General features: G+C 42.0%; 1 protein-coding gene across 1 annotated transcript in view; it reads left to right on the forward strand.

Annotated features, from left to right (window-relative positions):
- Nucleotides 1–20477, forward strand: part of LOC118082805 (cysteine-rich venom protein helothermine-like) — a 49947-nt gene that overhangs the window by 18412 nt on the left and 11058 nt on the right. Inside the window, exons 2-5 of the mRNA XM_035110633.2 lie at nucleotides 12176–12488; nucleotides 15382–15443; nucleotides 18538–18657; nucleotides 19656–19743. Coding sequence (XP_034966524.2) covers nucleotides 15384–15443; nucleotides 18538–18657; nucleotides 19656–19743 — 268 coding nt within the window. The 5' untranslated portion in view covers nucleotides 12176–12488; nucleotides 15382–15383. The remainder of the gene's footprint in view (nucleotides 1–12175; nucleotides 12489–15381; nucleotides 15444–18537; nucleotides 18658–19655; nucleotides 19744–20477) is intronic.

Genomic DNA, 20477 nt, shown 5'->3' on the forward strand with positions numbered 1-20477 from the left:
AGCTATATGTTTAAGTTTTTTATATAAAAAAACCTAACTAAGCAATAGCCTTGCCCCCCAAACTAATTCAGGACTGGATCTGGGGCAGGTGATTGTCAGGTAGCCCCAAAGCAGGTCTACCTGATTCGGGTCCCCTAGATCAAGGCTACAGGATGGGTGGAGGGGGCTGAGCACAGTCTTAATAGCAACTACAAGTCACAGAATCAGATGGATACAATTATGTGACCAATGATTTGCTGAATGTTCATGATTGACATTACAGCTCAGAATTACAGCTCAGAATCTGAAACAGCAGTTAATCAACACAACTATCACATTTAATTATCCACTGGGAGGAAAAATGTGACTAAAAACTGTTGGCTTCATTGTACAAATAAAAGCATAGTGGAATGTTCAAAAAATGATCAAAACTGGTGGTAATTTCTGCAGAGACTCCTTAAGTGCTGCCTGAGCCAAGAAACCTACCGTGCCTCATGGCAGAGCTGGTCCTGGATAATAGAGCTTTGTGGAGTTCTATTTGCAGAACAATGTTGGCAAGCACTTAGATAACTTAGAAAACTTTATGGTATTACTTTGAAGTATGCTTTTGAATTCTCAAACATACCAGCTTAAGTCAACATTGCAACATAATGAAGCCACTCTGTTCTTTCCTCCTGGAAACAAATAGCCCATCACGTTATTGTCAGAGACTGTTAATGTTGTCCCCTTGTATGCTCATTGAAATCTCTTTCCCTATTGTTGCAGCCTGCACTTAAGGAGCAGTTGATTATGACACATGATCTCTCTTTGTGGTCAACTGTTAGCCAGTCATTGACTGATGAGGCAAGGCATTGATGTCTTCGTTAGTCTAAGCACATTGCCTACATACACAAAGGCAGGAGTCAATACTGTATGTGAATGTCTCTCTGGATGGGGAATTGTGTGTTCCGATGGGTCCTGCCTGCACAGCTCCCCTCTCCCATGCAGTAGTGGGAGCTGCAAACACAGTTCTTCAAACAGTCAGTAGGAAACTAGGGAAAGGGAGAACAGATGGAATATCCTGAAAAGGACATGGGTAGTGGATGAAATCCTGAATGGCAGTCACCCTAAAATGTTATGCTGCAGGTCCCACTTGTTTTGAAAGGATCACTAATAATTATATTTCCCCCATTATTATTATTATTATTATTATTATTATTATTATTATTATTAAAGACAAGCTTTCCACTCGAAATTGATTGTGAGCATTGCATTATAGGCTCCCTGGTTTTGAGGCCAGGAATAACCAAACTTTAAGCCACAATGTGCATGCACATACACACACAGAAAAAGCACCAAAAGAGACAAAAAATTAAATGATGTAGATTTGTAGAAGTCACAAGCCACAGATAAGCCCTATTTTCTCTGCTTTTCAGCCATGTTCCTGCTCAATTTGTGCATATTTGGCCAGTTACTGTGTTGTACCAATCTGCTCCTTAAGTAAGACTTTTGTGAATTTGCCAGTTTGGACATTCATAGAAGAATTCTTCCCAGAAGATTGGTTCCTGTTCATTTTGCTAAGCCAATTATTTGAATCACATCCAAGGACATCTTGTCAGGGAACGAACAACCACCTTTGTACCCACCATGCAAGGTTCCTTCAAGTCTGTATTGACCCAGTTCAATCTTGCCGTTCAGATTCTGTGTGTGTGTGTTTATATTTGAATGTGTAATAAAGAAATGTACATGTTATGGAAGAAACCTATAAGGCTTAACGCAGAACTGGTACTGCCCACCTTCATACCTCAGAAGAGTTTTGGTTTTTGTTAGGGCAACCTTTTTCAGAGCTCAGGCACTGGGAACTGTCCAGGGTACTGATTCCTTCCAGGACTTGACTGCCTTGAAGAAACCTGATCTGACCAGGTCCGTCCATTTCCCTCGCAAGTCATAAGCCCCAGCAGAGCATGTCAAGGAGGGGGTCGCTTTCACCCGCAGGCACCGGACAAGTTACCAGGCTTTATCTGGCACCAGCTACAGAACATCAAACAGCAAGACGAATACACGGCATGTTCTCTCCCTCCCCCAGCAGGTTAACTCCAAGATTTATAGGGGCTGGAGAATGCTGGCAACCAGCCAGCCCCATCACATGCTCCCACTTTGGGGACTAACTTACCACCTGCCTGAGGGGCCCACCCAGCAATACTTGTTCAAAGGACCACTACTTCACAACAGGCCAAACATTACTGGCAAACATTCAACTGGCCACACTTTCTACATTATGACTTTATTTAAAAGAGGCCTGAAGAAATGGATGCCTAAGTGCAAGACATGTACTAGCAGTATACGTGAAAAGGATCTTAGGGGTCTTGGTGGACCAAAAGCTTAACATGAGTCAACGGTGTGATGCAGCAGCAATAGGAAAAAGTGAATGCTATTCTAGGCTGCATCAACAGAAGCATAGCGTCCCAACCAAGGGAAGTAATAGTACCACTGTATTCTGCCTTGGTCAGACCACACCTGGAATACTGTGTCCAATTCTGGGCATCTCAATTTAAGAAGGATGTTGACAAGCTGGAACATGTGCAGAGGAGGGCAACCAAGATGATCAAGGGTCTGGAAACCAAGCCTTATGAGAAGCGGTTGAAGGAGCTGGTATGTTTAGTCTGGAAAAGAGGAGACAGAGGAGATATGATAGTCATCTTCAACTATCACAAGGGCTGTCACATGGAAGAGGGAACAAGCTCATTTTCTCCTGCTCTGGAGGGTAGGATCGGAAACAAAGGCTTCAAGTTACAAGAAAAGATATTCCCGATTCAACATTAGGAATAACTTTCTGGCAATAAGAGCTGTTCAACAGTGGAACAGTCTCCCTTGGGAGGTTGTGGACTCTCCTTCCTTAAAGGTTTTTAAGCAGAGGCTGCATAGCCATCTGTTATGTATGCTTTATCTGAGATTCCTCCATTGCAGGAGATTGGACTAGAAGATTCTTAGGGTCACTTCCAACTCTACAATTCTTATGATCTCCCCACTGTATGATAGTTAGGCTTCAGGGGATAGCTTGTATTAATGCTGGGGGGGGGGGATTTCCTAAGCCTAATTGCTGGGGGTGACTTTTAGGGAGGGAAGAATCATCCCTCCCTACATACTGTGATCTACATATATATATTGTAGCCTTATCAGCCAGTAAGGGTCCCTTTTAGGTTGCACTCAGGCAAGGACAAAAGATAGTCAAAACGACACCGGGTTGAGTTCCAGAGAAAGAGCTTTAATCTCTATATAGAGAGACTCCTGGTGACCCATGTTTCACAACAGGAGTAAAGCAACACAAATTGCAAAGCTTTCTTATACCCTTCTTTTGGGCTCTTTCCCCCTCCTCTGTAAGAGTGCGCACGCAAGGGGTCACGCACGCAAGGGGGGGTGCGCATCTTCCTGTGTCCGGTTGTTCTCATAAACACACATTACGCCATGTGCGTAAACACATGCTGACTAATGCTGCCCCGGTGCCTGCCTCAAGCAGCCTTGACTTATCTTGCCTGTTCTGCGCATCAGACTGCGCGTCAGACTAAGCCAGCCACCATCCAGCCTTGAGCTGGGCATCCTGTTCCTTTTTGCTTTGCCCTTTGACACACTTTGGTGCAGAGACACAGAGGCACTGGAAAGCATTCTAAACAAGACATCCCAGGGCTACAGCCATACAGTCAGAATTCATACAATGCAAGCAATGCAAACTATAGGATCCTATTCAGCTCAATAATACAATTTGCAAAGCACTCTCTACAATATCAACTTCACAACAACTCGGCTTATGGGGAGACTATTATCTTGGTTTCAAGTCTTTTTTAACTTTCCCTTTGGGGTGATTAGTGAGGTGCATGGCTATTGTTTCTTTCTGTGCACATCGCCCCCCCCCAATTTACCCCTTATGACAATTAGCCAGCTTTGGCTGGTGACCCAACTGTACTCCTCTCTGGACAAGGATAGCCTAACTACTGTTGTCTATGCTCTGGCAACCTCTAAGTTAGGTTACTGTAATGCATTCTACATAGGGCTGTCTCTGAAGATGGTTCGGAAACTTCAGCTGGTGCAGAATTTGGTGGCCAGTCATATGACACCAATCCTGGCCTGACTCCACTGGCTGTCAATTAGTTTCTAGGCCCAATTCAAAGTACTGGTTTTGACCTATAAAGCCTCAAATGGCCTTAAACAGCTCAGGACCTCAATACCTCAATACCTGTCTCCATATGAACCTACCTGGACTCTGCAATCATAATCTTCTTGTGCCCCCTCCACAAGAGGTCCAGAGGGTGGCAACATGAGAAGGGGCCTTTTCTGCAGTGGCTCCTCCCCCAAGGAGGTTCATCTGGCACCTTCATTATACACCATTAGGCACCAGGTGAAAATATTCCTCTTCAACCAGGCTTTGGCTGATTAACATCCTGTATCTTTTAATATGTGCATGTGGGAGGGAATCAGGAATATTGGTTGGTTTGGTTTTGTTCTTGTTCTTATAATGCATTTTCTCTTTTTATCTTGTATTTTTATGTAGTGAGCTGCCCTGAGATCTACGGATCAAGGGTAGTATACAATGTAATTAATTAATTGAAATAATAATAAGTAGTAGTAGTAGCAGCAGCGGTAGTGGTGGTGGTGCCAGTGTAAGGGGAGGGAGATCAAGACTGGTGTTAGCCGAGGGAGAGGGAGAGGGAGAGGGAGAGGGAGGGAGGGAGGGAGGGAGAGAGAGGGAGAGAGAGAGAGAGAGAGAATGCATAGAGGCGAAGGGTGTTTATGGGTGAGAGAATTATGGATAAATGGGGTGGATCCACATGTCCTGCACACTTTGGGATCTGGTTCCTGCCTCACCCCTTCCTGGTATGCAACCCACAGCAGAGTAACCCTGAGAAAATCCTCTTTAATTATTTGACATTTAACATGAGGCAATATTGCAACATAATGAATACACTTTGTTCCTTTTTCTGTGAGAATTTTCACCCTTCCTAGAAAACAAAAGTCCATCACATTATTGACAGAGGCTGTCCTGAAATCTTTTCTGCTATTGTTCCAGCTTCAAAGTATGGTAGGTTTAAGGGGAAACTGTTCATGCCAAAGATCTCCTGATTACTGGTTATGAGTCTAAGGGCATTACACACACCAAAACCAGATCCAGCTGCCTGGGGAACTGTGCACAAGTGAGTCCTGCCTGCATGGTTCCCTTCTCCCTTACAGCAGTGTTGAGCTGCACAAACAGAACCCTTTCAAAAGGCTATTTCACATTGAATAAAACAACAGAACCCTTCTTGAAGACATATAATCATGCTATTGAGTAATATCAGCTAAGACGGAAATCACTACTAATCCTCTTCCACACCTCCTGCTGCTGAGACAAATAAGGAAACCAAAATGCTGCTTGAAGGCACAGCTGAGAACAAAACCTGTACAGCCTTTCAGGGCACCATGTGCTAGAAGTACATCTCTGTCTAGGCTACTCTCTCACCAAGCTCAGGTCAACAAGCTTCTCTGACTAGAGCCTCACCAAAATGCACCAGGCACCTTAACAAAGAACATATCCAGAAGATCATAGGGTCATAGAGTTGGAAGAGACCACAAGGGCCATCCAGTCCAACCCCCTGCCAAGCAGGAAACACCATCAAAGCATTCTTGACATATGGCTGTCAAGGCTCTGCTTAAAGACCTCCAAAGAAGGAGACTCCACCACACTTCTTGGCAGCAAATTCCACTGTCAAACAGCTCTTACTGTCAGGAAGTTCTTCCTAATGTTTAGGTGGAATCTTCTTTCTTGTAGTTTGAATCCATTGCTCCGTGTCCGCTTCTCTGGAGCAGCAGAAAACAACCTTTCACCCTCCTCTATATGACATCCTTTTATATATTTGAACATGGCTATCATATCACCCCTTAACCTTCTCTTCTCCAGGCTAAACATACCCAGCTCCCTAAGCAGTTCCTCATAAGGCATCGTTTCCAGGCCTTTGACCATTTTGGTTGCCCTCCTCTGGACACGTTCCAGCTTGTCAATATCCTTCTTGAACTGTGGTGCCCAGAACTGGACACAGTACTGCAGGTGAGGTCTGACCAGAGCAGAATACAGTGGTACTATTACTTCCCTTGATCTAGATGCTATACTCCTATTGATGCAGCCCAGAATTGCATTGGCTTTTTTAGCTGCTGCATCACACTGCTGACTCATGTCAAGTTTGTGGTCTACCAAGACTCCTAGATCCTTTTCACATGTACTGCTCTCAAGCCAGGTGTCTCCCATCCTGTATTTGTGACTTTCATTTTTTTTGCCCAAGTGTAGTACTTTACATTTCTCGTTGTTAAAATTCCCTGGTGACCCATTGTCATGCGAAGTTAACCAGGGCCATTGACTGTCTGGCTCCGAAGCGCCCTCTCCGATTGCATGGAGCCCAGACAGCCCCATGGTTTTCCCCTGAGCTGAGAGCGATGAAACAATTGTTGAGATGGCTAGAGCGCCAGTGGCTATTAATTCAGAATGCGGCAGCAAGACTGGTGACTGGGAGTGGCCACTGAGACCATATAACACCGGCCCTGTGAGATCTACATTGCCTCCCAGTACGTTTCCGAGCACAATTCAAAGTGTTGGTGCTTACCTTTAAAGCCCTAAATGGCCTTGGTCCTATATAGCTGAAGGAGCATCTCTTCCCCCCCCCCCCAATTGTTCAGCCTGGACACTGAGGTCCAGCACCGATGGCCTTCTGGCATCTGGCAGTTCCCTCACTGCAAGAAGTGAGGTTACAGGGAACCAGGCAGAGGGCTTTCTCGGTGGTGGCACCCGCCCTGTGGAACGCCCTTCCACCAGATGTCAAGGAAATAAACAACTATCTGACTTTTAGAGGACATCTGAAGGCAACCCTGTAAAGTTTTTAATGTTTGAGGGTTTTTGTGTTTTAACATTTTGTTGAAAACTGCCCAGAGTGGCTGGGGCAGCATATAAATAATAAAAGTATTATTATTAAAATTATTGACATGTTGGCAAAACACAAATGTAGCATTTTTTTTCTGTAGTAATACATTTTAAGATGTGCTATATATTACATATGGGAACCAGGTGGCTCTGTGGGTTAAACCACAGAGTCTAGGGCTTGCTGATCAGAAGGTCGGCGGTTCGAATCCCTGCAACGGGGTGATCTCCTGTTGTTCGGTCCCAGCTCCTGCCAACCTAGCAGATTGAAAGCATGTCAAAGTGCAAGTAGATAAATAGGGACCGCTCCAGCGGGAAGGTAAACGGCATTTCCGTGCGCTGCTCTGGTTCACCAGAAGCTGCTTTGTCATGCTGGCCACATGACCCGGAAGCTGTCTCCGGACAAACACCGGCTCCCTCGGCCTATAGAGCGAGATGAGCGCTGCAACCCCAGAGTCGGACACGACTGGACCTGTTGGTCAGGGGCCCTTTACCTTTTTATATATTACATAGTAATATATACAATAAGGAGGTGACTGGGTTAAAGAGCTTGCCAGATGTGATGCCTGCAGAGCACCCAGCAACTTCTATAGAACATTTCTGAAAAAAGAAAGGACCCTTTTGTTCCCCCTCACACCTCTTGGTCAGTCTTCTTTCCACCAGTACTACTATTCCAAGAATGTATTTTCTTTCTATATTTTTTAAAACTGACTTTTGAAAGAGCAGGCACACAAGACTCCACAGTTATGCCAACCATCTTCCACCTCCCAGAGTGTTTCTGGGCTCCCCTGGTGTCAAATATGGCCTCCTCATTCACATCACAGAAGACCCCTGAGGATGGTTCTCCTTGCCTTGCCTTGCCTTGCCTTGCCTTGCCTTGCCTTGCCTTGCCTTGCCTTGCCTTGCCTTGCCTTGCCTTGCCTTGCCTTGCCTTGCCTTGCCTTGCCTTGCCTTGGGATACTGTCTAGAGAATTTACAAAATTCAGTCAAAATATGGACATTCCCTAAAGCATTTTGAGGATTATGCATATGGACCAAGAAATGTGCACATTTCCCTCTTCATGGGAGGATTATGTGCACATTCTCCATGAGGTATAAATAATGTGTCAATAGCTGCTCAATTTACATCCCCGTTCACACACACACACACAACACACAATTCTAGCCACATTCACACCATACATTTAAAGTACTATGGTACCACTTAAAAATTCATGGCTTGTCATGGCCCTCCAAATATTCTTGTTGGCACCAATCTCTTATCCAATAAAATCAGACGGCCTCGTAATATAACTTTAAGTCGGTTAGGCCAATTTGATGTCAATTAGTAGGGTGTGCTTTATCCTTCTTTCTGGAGATGTGCTACTCATTTCCACTGGGAAAGCATACAAGGGTAACATTTCCTGAATTATATCCTGCTTTCCAGTTTGGTGGCTTTGGCTCCAATCTAGCCTCAAATCTGGATAAGCATCACAAAGAAGGAGCAAAACTTTGAAGGTGGGTAGACTTTGCTGCAACAAAGAAACTTCTGGGCTCTTTCAACAAGACTCTAACTCAGAGAAATTAACAGAAACCTCGGAGAAGAGACATGTCCTCTGCTGAGCAAAGCACTGTAGCTGAACAATTAACAAAATCACATTTCTGGTGCTGATAGTGGAAGTCTTCATTATTACCAGAGAAGTTCCAGTTCTGGGTCAGATGGCTGTGCTTATACTTATGGAAATCAAACCACAAAAGAAGTTTTATGTTTCGCATGCCTGATGCTCCTCTTTATTCCGAGTGCAGCTGGGAGAGGTCTCATGTGTGCCAGGGAGTTCTCTGAACATGATACATGCACAGCGAATGTCATTCAGTGAATAGAGATTAACTTTCTCAAATATAGTAGACTATTACAAGAGGCTCAAAGCAATGTTTCCACTTGTTACTGAAATGGTTTACCCTAAGATGCAGCTTCCTGTTATTTTGCTTTACTGGGAGTCTACGATGATACCTGTTAAAATATTTTTGCACAACCTAATTCTTGTGGCTAGCATGAATCAACAAGTCTTATCTCATGCCACCAACACTCTCTTCATAGGCATCCTGAAGCCAAGCTATATTACATACTTAACTTTCTCTAATATCCTTCAACCTTACTATCATACCAATGTGCAAGGATAGGGAGGTTAGCAAAGAAACAGATATGTTAAATGAGAAATTCAATGTAACATTGTGGGGGGTTTTGTGTTTGTCTGTTTGGTGGGTTGTTTTGTTTTTTGTTAAATTTATTGCCTGCCTTTCACCAGCAGGTATGGTAGGGGGCATTTGCAACAATTAAAATTTCAGAAATACAGAAATTAAAAACATGGGCATCTTGTCCTATTGTGCTACCAAAGTTATGTAGGTTCCATGGCAGTCTCAAGCGTGTCTCATAACCATAGAGATGAACACAATTAAGGCACCTCATGTATTGTAGCAGCTGCACCTTTTTGAACCTCACATCCCTAAACTGCTGTGAGGAACGTGGAATCCATCACTTGCACTAAAGACAGGCTCAAACACACCGCTAAAGAGGAAGCCCCTGTAAGAGGCTGTGGCGTTTCACCTCTAGGGGTCTAGAAAGAGTTAAGTTGCAAGGGAGGTAAATAGCCAATAGGAGCTCTCCAGGCAGAAGCAGGGGTATATAAGGAGAAGCAGTCAGTCAGAAGGGCAGTTAGTTGAGTTGAGTTATGGGAGTTGATGAGAGAGGTGGAGAGGATTTTGAGATAGAGAGAGGGTTAGAGAAGCTAGTGAGGTGAGCTGTGGTGCAGAATCTGTAAGAGTAATAAGAAGGGAACTTCAGTCAGGGAGGAAAAGGGGGGAACTAATACTGTACTAAAGGTTAAGTTTAAGTAAACGTTTTTGAGAAACCGTGAATAAGTTTTATGCTTGTAAGATTATCACCAAAATAAACTTAATTGTTTTGTTCACTGTTCACCTGACTGGATTCCAATCAGTCTTACTGGTTGGTGGCAGCAAGGGAAGAAATAGGTGGGGGAGGTACTGGGTCAATAGACCGTTAAACGTCTGGGGGCCCTTTACCGGTGTATCTCGCCACAGAGGCATTTGCCAGTCAATGATTCTCAAATTATCTGTAACAAATCTTTCTTCCACTTTTTTGCACTGGAGCAAGGAAACACTGAATCTGAAAGAATTCATGAAGCAGAAAAGCAGGTGCTTGTGGCTGTCCTAACCCTTATAGGTGACAATCCTAAACTCACTTACCAGGTATTAGGCTCAACTGAAAATACTGAAACTTACTTCTAATGAAACAAATATATGATTGTATCACTAATTGTGCTTTCCTGGGTAAGCATTTAAAAAAAAATCCACCCCACTGTCACTTAATGTAAAGAAAGATAGCTATGCCAGCTCTAGGAGTGATGTGCATTAGGGTGTATCATGGGAATAATGCGTCTTTGGATCCACCCATTCCAGGCCCTCATCTAGCACATTTGTTTTCAGTCCCACTGCCTGTGGAGAATCTCCAGTGGTTTGGGCATTTTCAGCCATTACTATGTTGTATGAAGTGTTACAAGGATCCAGAAAAAGTGCGGAGTCAGAGATGATGAATTTGGTTACATGAATCTGAAATACGAAGGTTCCATGTGCTTCCAGACTGTAAACAACTGCAGAAGATGATAGGAGGAAATCAAAGGGGGGGGGGAATAAGTAATTGATTCATACAAAATTGCTTTTCAAAAACTGAGCCATGGCAAGCTGGAGGAAGCCACGTGTCAGGCAGCAGTGGATCCAACCCCCACAGCAGGTCGCCAGGAATGCATAAGACATGGAAAAGCTCTTACCAACTGCTTTTTATTCAATACAGTGGTACCTCTGGTTAAGAACTTAATTCGTTCTGGAGGTCCATTCTTAACCTGAAACTGTTCTTAACCTGAAGCACCACTTTAGCTAATGGGGCCTCCTGCTGATGCCGTGCCGCCAGAGCAGGATTTCTGTTCTCATCCTGAAGCAAAGTTCTTAACCTGAGGTACTATTTCTGGGTTAGCGGAGTCTGTTACCTGAAGCGTTTGTAACCTGAAGCATTTGTAACTCGAGGTACCACTGTATTCACAGAGAGAGGCTTGGAAATGCAGCCGCTTGGAATAGTGGTGTTGCCCCAAGTGAGTCTCCACCCCCTCCCTCTCCATTATGCGCCACCCCTGCAGGTACTGAGATGTGCCCTCTGCCTCTGAGCTCTCTGCTCTCCTACTTTTAAGGCTCGCTGGGTTCTGGGAGGGGGGGTCTGGAATGCTTTCTAAAGTCACTGTGTCCGTCAGCTGTCCCCCCCCTCTTGTGCTTCTTCTTCCTCCTCTCCCAATATTTCCCAGCTTTCCCCCTCATTTGCCTTTGAGCTGTGACCCCCCTCAAATCCCTGTTGTAATTCAGAACTGTCTTCCTCTTCTCTGGAAGGGTCAGGCTGGGGAGGCAGCCTCTACCATTTCTCCTATGCCCAGTCTCTGACAATAAGCCTGATTTATATTTTTTTTAAAAAATTCCTTCAGTAGCACCTTAAAGACCAACTAAGTTTATATTTTGGTATGAGCTTTCGTGTGCATGCACACTTCTTCAGATACCTCTTCAGATACCTTCAGATACTTCTTCAGATACCTTCAGATACTCACGACAGTGTTCTATAATTATTATGGTATCTGAAGAAGTGTGCATGCACACGAAAGCTCATACCAAAATATAAACTTAGTTGGTCTTTAAGGTGCTACTGAAGGAATTTTTTATTTTGCTTCGACTCAGACCAACACGGCTACCTACCTGTAACCTGATTTATATAGTACAATAACCTTTGTTTTCACAGTCCTCACCAAGTCACGTTTGCACTGGTAATTATACCATAACAGACAGAACAAAATAGTTCTACAAGTTTTTCTCAGTCCATTATGTTTGAAAGATAACAGTAATGTATGCTTTCATAAAAGACGTTCCCATCAAACCAGTTTTGACGGCAGTAAAATGGACATAAGCCAAATGGAGAACTATTTCATATTCTCCTTGGCAAACGAACTCAGCCATCAATCCTCAGGATCCATTATGTGAAGAATTCCTTATATTTCAACACAAAAAGTAGACTCTCATTTAGCTGAGAATTAATAATCAATGTTAAGTTTTTTTAAAAATGGATTAGTTTGATATTGTTGGTAACCCAGCCTCTATTAAAAATGTGTTTGGGTTGGGGGTGACTTTTAGTCCAATTCAGCCACTCGTTGTGGAAAGCTCCTCATTTATTTTCCTTTTTGTCTTCTGCAGAGGAAAATCAAGTTGTTCCTCATCTAGCACAACTGTAGGATTATAACAGCAGCAACATTTTCACAGCCAGGAAAATATCAGGAAATAAAAGCTATTACAAAAACAAATATTGCAAGAAGACAGTGACACAGTTCTCACATCCTACTTCACACAGGCATTTCTGTGACTCACATTGCAAAGCAGGAAGCAACAGAGGTAGGGTGTGTGGAGAATATATATATATTCACTGAAGCAAGAAAATCCACTCATTTTCAAAGGAAGGAAACCGCCTAAAGGTACAACGAATTCTTCTGAACTCCCTAGGAAAATAACGGTAAGTTATTTTGGGGATATCACCAAAGTTACATTGCTGTGGTGGCATATCGCTTAACTCACGACAGTGTTCTATTATTATTATTATTATTATGGTTTTAAACTTCCATTTTTCCTAGAAGCTCTAGGTAGTGCAGAGCCATAGCGGGGGGTTGGGGGGTTGGCCCTGGGCACACATTTTTGAGGAGGCACAATCATGTTCCCCTATAACAAGCAAGGAGCACTGGCAACTGAGATGTGGTGGCAGGCAGGGTGGTCTAGTGGGCAGGTGGATGGAGGCAGTGAGCGAGGAGCCTGTTGGAGGCAGGCTCTGTTCACCCTCTGCGCGGGCTCTGCATGCGCCCCCACCTCAGCTGCCCAGGTGGGGTGCAGCACATGCCCTGCCCTGGGCTCTGGCAACCCACACTATGCCACTGAGGTGGTAGATATGGTTTTCTCCACTCAATTTCTCTTCACAACACCCTGATCAGGTAAGCCACTTCCGCCTTAAGGAGTAAAACCACTGGACTAAGGGACAGGGTTTATTTTGCAAATGAAAGAGGTATGGATTCTGAATCATTTTGCATAGCAATATTCTGATGTAAGAGTTGTGTGTGGCTGAGGCAATGGCCCCTGTGGCTTGCACCAAGATTGCAACAGCAGCATCCTACGTTTACCTAGAACAGGCATCCCCAAACTTCGGCCCTCCAGATGTTTTGGACTACAATTCCCATCATCCCTGACCACTGGTCCTGTTAGCTAGGGATCATGGGAGTTGTGGGACAAAACATCTGGAGGGCCGCAGTATGGAGATGCCTAGTCTAGAAGGCAAATCTGTCATGCTGTGGTGCCTCTCACTTTATAAAAAAATTAGTAGCCAAATATATATGGTTGCACAGATATAGCTTGTGCTCTACTGGCCTTAAAGGTGCCTTGGAGGTGGTTGCCCCCTAGACCTCTGCCTTCTAGACTAATTTTCTCTAAAGTTCCATGCTGTTCTATAGTATTGTCAGCACTGGATTTGGTGGCTCTGTAGCAATGCTGACAAAAGCAAAGATTTAAAGTGGACAATGGCCTGGTTCACACATCACAGTAAGCCAGAGTAGGGCCATATTATTATTATTATTATTATTCCTATACCATCTTTCATCTGACGACACAGAGCAGTTTATAATATAACACAAAAATGTATACCATAGTAACAAAAACAGTATCTCCCTGTATACACACAGTTTAAATGGTCGTAGATTTAATTAGACAAAGGCATGAGCAAATATGAATGTTTTTGCCTGGTGCACAAAGGCACCAGGTGAGCCTCCCTGAGGAGAGCACGCCACATGGATGTGCTGGTTCCCACAGAGGAGCTTGCACCCATTTGGGGGGGGGGGACTTTTAAATTTGATACAGGACAGCTGCTAAGCCAAGGTTTGGCTAAGTGAGTCATCTAAACCCAGAATTGTGGTTAAGTTCACTCTTTATCCATGAAGATGGACTGATATGATTATTTAACTTTTTTCTCCTTTTAAAAAACTGTATCTACTACTTACAAGCTTCTGGATAGATCAGAAATATTTTTCAGTGATAAAAAAAAAATCGACACTGTGCATTGGCACTGGAGTAAAACATCTCAATCTACTGTTTTAATGTGCTAGCAAGGACTTTTTCTTCATAGATACCACAACAACTTGTTAACTTGGAGACCTAAAAATAACACAAGTCCTGGTGAATGATCCTGTTCTTAATTTCTTGTCATTTACATTTTGTATCTCTTTCAAAATATTTCTAAAGTGTTCAGAGCCTCAACAGCAGACGACACATTTTAAAAATAAAAAAGAACTAAATGCCACTGTCACTCATTCCTATTATAACCCTTCTTTTCCAAACGTGGGATTAATGCAAGAGCTCTCCATCAGCAGCTGCAAAGGAGAGCAGGTTCAGTTAATGAAAAATGTCGTCAGCGGAACAAATAACTAGCATTAACCATTCAGAAGTATAGGTTCTCGGATCATTGCAGAGGGCTCATGATGACACAGCAAACTCAGAACAACTCTCAGATTCCTGCTTACCTATAGTACTTAGTCACAGTTCCCAGCTCAGAAGGAAACAAAGTTCTGGTGTACTATCAGGAGAGGCCAGAGTGGCAGAGGTCAGTCTGTAGCAGCCTTTTTCTCTTACCTGTGGATAGGGGTGGGGGGAGGGAGAGCGCGATAAAACCCCAAAAGATTTGAATTACTGTGATATGCTGCTTCCTGATGTCTGTTTGTCTGTCTGTCTGAAATAGCTGGCTTCTACATTAAGGATTTATTATGTATATTGTTATAGGATTGGGGTTGTGGTGGTTTAGATGATATCCTTGGATTGCAGCCAAGCCTGTGATTTTTTTTTAATCTAGTAGAGAGGGAATCTGCTGAGCTGCTTGAACCTGTCTCTTTTGATACGATAATAGGGCTGGTAGACATCCATTTACTTGTTAAGACGTGTTAACGCAGAAAGGATGTGTTGCCAGATAGACAACTGGAGATGCTTCCAGGAGGAGTGGGTAGTGGGGCCTTTCTCCTGGCTGGGTGTTATGTCATCCTAAGAAGCAGGGGATACTCTAAGTGTAAGCCAGGAGGTAAAAGGACTTAGAAAGGCTCCTCTTGTTCTCGGCCGCAGATGATTTTTATGTCCCTTCCAACCTGATGATTCTGTTATTCGTGGGGAGAAGAGGGACCGGCCAGATCTTTGAAATTTACTCAATGAGTAAAGCAGGTCACCCAACTTACAGAGGCTTATGAAAATGGCAAGCAGGGCATGCTCAACCCTAAGGGGCCCCCTCACGTAGTTACAAATTACACAATTAAGGTAGATTTTTCAGTGCCATAGATATATTGCAGTTAAGATGACAAATATGTCCTGGTTTCTTTGCTTTTCAGCCATGATCCTGTTCATTTTGTGCGCATGCCTGGCTGCAGTGCTGCATCAATCCGCTGCACAGGTAGGACGTTGGTTTATTTGTAGAAAGCGGGGTGTTCATAAAAGGCAAACTGGTTCCTGATGCTTTTGCTAAGACCACCTATATAAATCAAATCCAAGGATATCTTGCCAGAGAGTGGGAAAGCACTTTCACACCCACCCTTCAAGGTTCATTGAGGTCTGTGCTGGCCAAGCTTGAGATGAGCATGTCTGTGCAAAATAGCCCTAAGCTGCCAGGCAGGTGCCCAACTTGCGCCCTTTTCGTCACTCCTTCCCCCCCCCCTACCTAGAGAGCAAAATCCTGCCCCAACCAGGCTCAAGGTGCTTTCCTGCTAATTGAGCTTCTTTCAGAGAACTGACTTCACAGCTCATACCCCTCTGGTGGGTCATATCCAGAGGACAGAGCACTAACAAATGGTCAAAAGAATTCGAAACTAAATTATTCTCATTTATTACATCCAGATTATAGGTTTGTAATCTTCTGTTTTTAACTCTCCAGTTTTTGTTGTTGCTGTTTTTTAATAATTTCTGCTGTATTTTGTTGCTCCCTGCTGCTGTTTTAGTGTTAAATTACAAATAACTTTCTATTATTCTCCAAAGAAATACACAAAATGTTCAAAAAGGAGGCAAAAGGATTACAAGAGAGTTCACAGGGAATAATATTATTACAGTAATACACAATAAATAAGCTACTTTACAAATTAAACCTACTTTAGATTTATTATAATACTGCTATCGTCTTACAAAAATCAAATAAAAGCATGAAATTGATTCCTGTCCTTGAGAGCCTTAACACTTATTTATTTGATGAATTTAACTGATAAATTTTAATCACAGGGTGTCAATTGCTTTGCATATATTTATACACCTTGATTTTCTCCCCATCATTGTTGTCAATTTTATTATTCCTAACAGTTCCCATAATTTTCTGATCAATTCTATTTTAGCTGGTTTTCTACTGTCTTTCTTTTTAGCATATAATATCCATTCAAAAGATATATACAAGACTTGTGTCTAGTGCTTTTTAGATACACAATACTTTACAAAGTTCAGTAGATGCATGAATGGGTTAATAATTACAGTAAGCCCACAACTTAAGCAGGGGTTACATTCCGGGGATCATGCCTAAAGCCAAAATCATGTAGAGTCAAAGCACATTGGGTTCAAAGGTGGGTGGGATTCCCAAAGTCCCTGCTCTCTTTCTAGCCCCCCCCCATATATGTATATCTATAAATATATCATATCTCTCTCTCTCTCTCTCTCTCTCTCTCTCTCTCTCTCTCTCTTGTCACAAGTTTAAATCTGAATGCACACAAGTTAAATGTGCATAAGTTGCAATATTACTGTATTGCAGATATTAATATTGTGAAGCATGAAGCAATCGGATGCATAGAAACTAAGTCCTTTTGGAACAAAAATTGGCCAGACTCATAAGTATTATTCAAAGTTTTACTAACCAGAACTTCTTCAAAAACAGGTACAAAAACATCAATGTTTTTCATCCAGAAGGTTTTATAAAGCATGCATATTCAAGCATAGGTTCTTCTTCTTAAATATATAACTTAATTACGATCAGAGCTGAAATCAAGGCTCTGTTTTTCCCATGGTCTGCATTAGCCTGCATCAAGCCGAAGGCTATTCAGCTTCTTGAGACGCTTCATCATCGCATCCTTCCCTGAATGTGCCTGGGAGCAAATGGCCAAGCCAGCTCCCTTTCAAAATGGTGACTTCGCAATGGAATATCTGAATCGCATGATTAAGGGAGTTAAACACTCACACAAATGCTAGCAGAGAACAACAATTCAGCTAGAGCTCAGAGAGAGCTTCCTTCTAGCTTAGTAGAATTTTCCAGTGTTAAACCCTTTCCGACATATATACAAACATCCTCCACTTCAATGTGCAATTAAACAATTATGCCTAACATACTGTTCTCCAGTTTTGATGACTTCGTTGATAACCACAATTACCATACACCAACCACTTTCTGCCTTAGGACATCAACCCCTCATGTGATAGTCGTTTTTCTCTTCTTTGAAGAAGCAACAATGCCCCCCCCCCAAAAAAAATTTACCCAATATTTTACTTCCCCACAAAGTTTCTTTCTTAAATTAAAAGTCCCATACTTCATCTGTGGTTACAGTCTGCATGTTCTTCTTCTGTTTTTCTCTATAATTGTGTTTTCCTTGATAATCCTCTTATAACATTATTCTTGTCCTTCTCTACTGTAAAAATTTAATGCTATTGTTAACTGTTTATTTATAAGTTTATATTTAATAAATCTGGGACATTGGTTCAAATATATGTTTCCAAATGTACATCATTCTGGGCTGAGTTTATTTTCATGTGACTTATCAACTAAAATATTTATTTGCTGGGAACTCTTATCTGTATCCCTGTGTTAGCTTGTCAATAAAGACGCAATCCCAATTTATTTTCTTTCTGTTTCACTTTATGTATATAATAGTGTACATGATTCACATTTTAAAAGCTGCTCCATAAATATGAACCCCCCCAAAATAATAATAATAATAATAATCCCATAATGGCTCATTATTGGACCAGAGCATTACGCCTTGAGTACTTCCTTGGTGTAAGATTTCTGGGGTTTACTAATGTTGAGTGATTTACAGTTTGAGGTTCATTACTGTTCCACAGAAATGTGTATCTGGGTGGTGGGTCACATTTCTGTAATGTTCTTATGATTAGTGTAACTTCTGTTCTTTTTATTTAATTAAATCCACTCCTGATTATACTTTGCAGTCTCCTTAAAACGCTTTTTGTTGCGCAGTAGTTTGCTTAAATACGCCAACAACTAAACCATTGTTTCCCATTATGCCTCAACCAGAAAAGTGTGGCTTAAGTTGTAAATGTGGTTAGGCTATGGTTTGCAAACCAGCATTTAGTTGATGCTTAATTCACAGTTTCCTAGCTCTGATGTAATGGGCAACTGTGGTTTAGCAAAGCCAGAAAACTTGCAAAGGGGAGTGAGAGAAAGGTAGAGGAGAGAGAGAGAGAGAAGGAGGGAACACACAGACACAGTGCTTGTTATCAGACCATGGTTTATCAGTCTGCGATGGTTGCATCTGAACACTTGGCCACTGTCTCTTTGGTTACAGGTCTCTGACCATTTCACTAACTTGAGCACCATCAATGAAGACCAGAAAAAGGAGATTGTGGACACACACAATAAGCTACGCAGAGAAGTCCAACCACCTGCTAGCAACATGGTGAAGATGGTAAGATACATTATAAAAACCCAACAGACATGTATGCAGGAACAATACTGGTATTTTTAAAATTAATTGCGGGGGGGGGGAATCATCATTTGCTGAAGGTAGGAAAATGATGAAACCAGAGCAAAATATAGTAGAATATTGCAACATGGTTTTGTTTTTACCTGTTGCATTTTATCTTGTTAAGTCACTCTGAAATTTTGTTTTTTTGTAAAAAGTGGGTAACAAATGAATTATTATTAATAAATGAATTATTAATTATTATTAACAGGAGCTACAACTATCTCTATTAACTGATGATGAGTACATAAACTACTACACAAGTAAATCCAGTGTGATGTAAGGATTGGAGTGGCAAACTAGGTCTAAAGGAGATGCAGGTTGAAGTACCACTAAACCATTAAGCCAAGGCTCAGCCTCTGGCTCTCAGCCTAATTAACCTTACAGTGTTCTGTGGCTAAAATAGGAAGAAGAACCCCACATGCTGCCTTGGAGGAAAGACAAGATACACAAACATAATAAATGAATGAATTTGGCAACATTAGCCATTTCTGGCAATGAGTTTCCTATGAAGTGACCTATTTGCAATTGCTGTTTACCCAAATTCCACACTTAAATGCTTGGTTACAGGGGGGAAATGTCAAAAACATTGCTAAATAAATCTTTCTTCCTTCCTTTCTTCCATTCTTTGCAAAAATAAACTAAGTTCCAAATGCAGTAACAAAAATGCACCTCATTCAATTACATAAGAGAAGCATAGCAAGAAATCCTGGGAACATAATGTGCTTCTAAATACCTATAATTTTAAAAAGGCTTGATTTCCACCATTGGCCATGATTTATTGAACCAAGCTTCTGCCAATAGCTGAGAAATTGTCCTTCAGTGTTTAGCTAGAACATCAACATCACCATAGTTACAAAACCCACTGGTAATTGATGCATTTCTGGGCATTACTATTCTATAAACTTGTAACTCACTAATGTATTTTTATATGTACTTAGGAATGGAATGATGATATACGAAAGATGGCACAACAGTGGGCAGACCAATGTACATTAGATCACAGTGAGCCACCTGATAGAACACTAAGTAAGTAAAGAACCCCTCTTCCAGCAAATATGAATTCAAACAGATTATTTCAAGTGGAATTTTGTTAGAAGACATGAAATCTATTTGCTGAAGACGAGAACAAATATGTAATAACAAATATTTAATGCAATGTTTTTCTTTGAAAAAATTAATTTGAACTTTTATTTTAATTCAGTCCAATATCAAAAGATAAACATATGACTGGCACATTTAAAATATGCCAATTGGCCTTTGCAGCTGAATGTAATTTACCGTATATCTTCATACCACACTTGAGGCAATATATGCAGGTCTTGGAATCTGCTCCCCAAGTTTGGGGTTTGGGAATGCCTTTTCAGAACTGGAGCCACAGAAGCTGCCCTATACATGCAAACCTAGCCATACAGTGGTGCCTCGCTAGACGAATTTAATTCGTTCCACGGGTCTTTTCTTATAATGAAAAATTCGTCTAGCGAATCCCATAGGAATGCATTGAATTTTTAAAAATTATTTTTTGCCCATAGGAACGCATTAATTGAATTTCAATGCATTCCTATGGGATACCGTGATTCACTAGATGAATTTTTCATAAAACAAATTCGTCTAGCGAGGCAACCTCCGCTCGAAAAATCCTTTCGTTAAGCGGAAATTTCGTTAAGCAGGGCATTCGTTAAGCGAGGCACCACTGTATTTCTCTTTTGACAAGCCAAGACTGTGCTCCTTGAAATGTCTCGCATATATTCCAATAAGTCTTC

This window comes from Zootoca vivipara, chromosome 3 (assembly GCF_963506605.1).
Source record: "Zootoca vivipara chromosome 3, rZooViv1.1, whole genome shotgun sequence".
In the NCBI taxonomy this organism is placed as follows: Eukaryota; Metazoa; Chordata; class Lepidosauria; order Squamata; family Lacertidae; genus Zootoca; species Zootoca vivipara.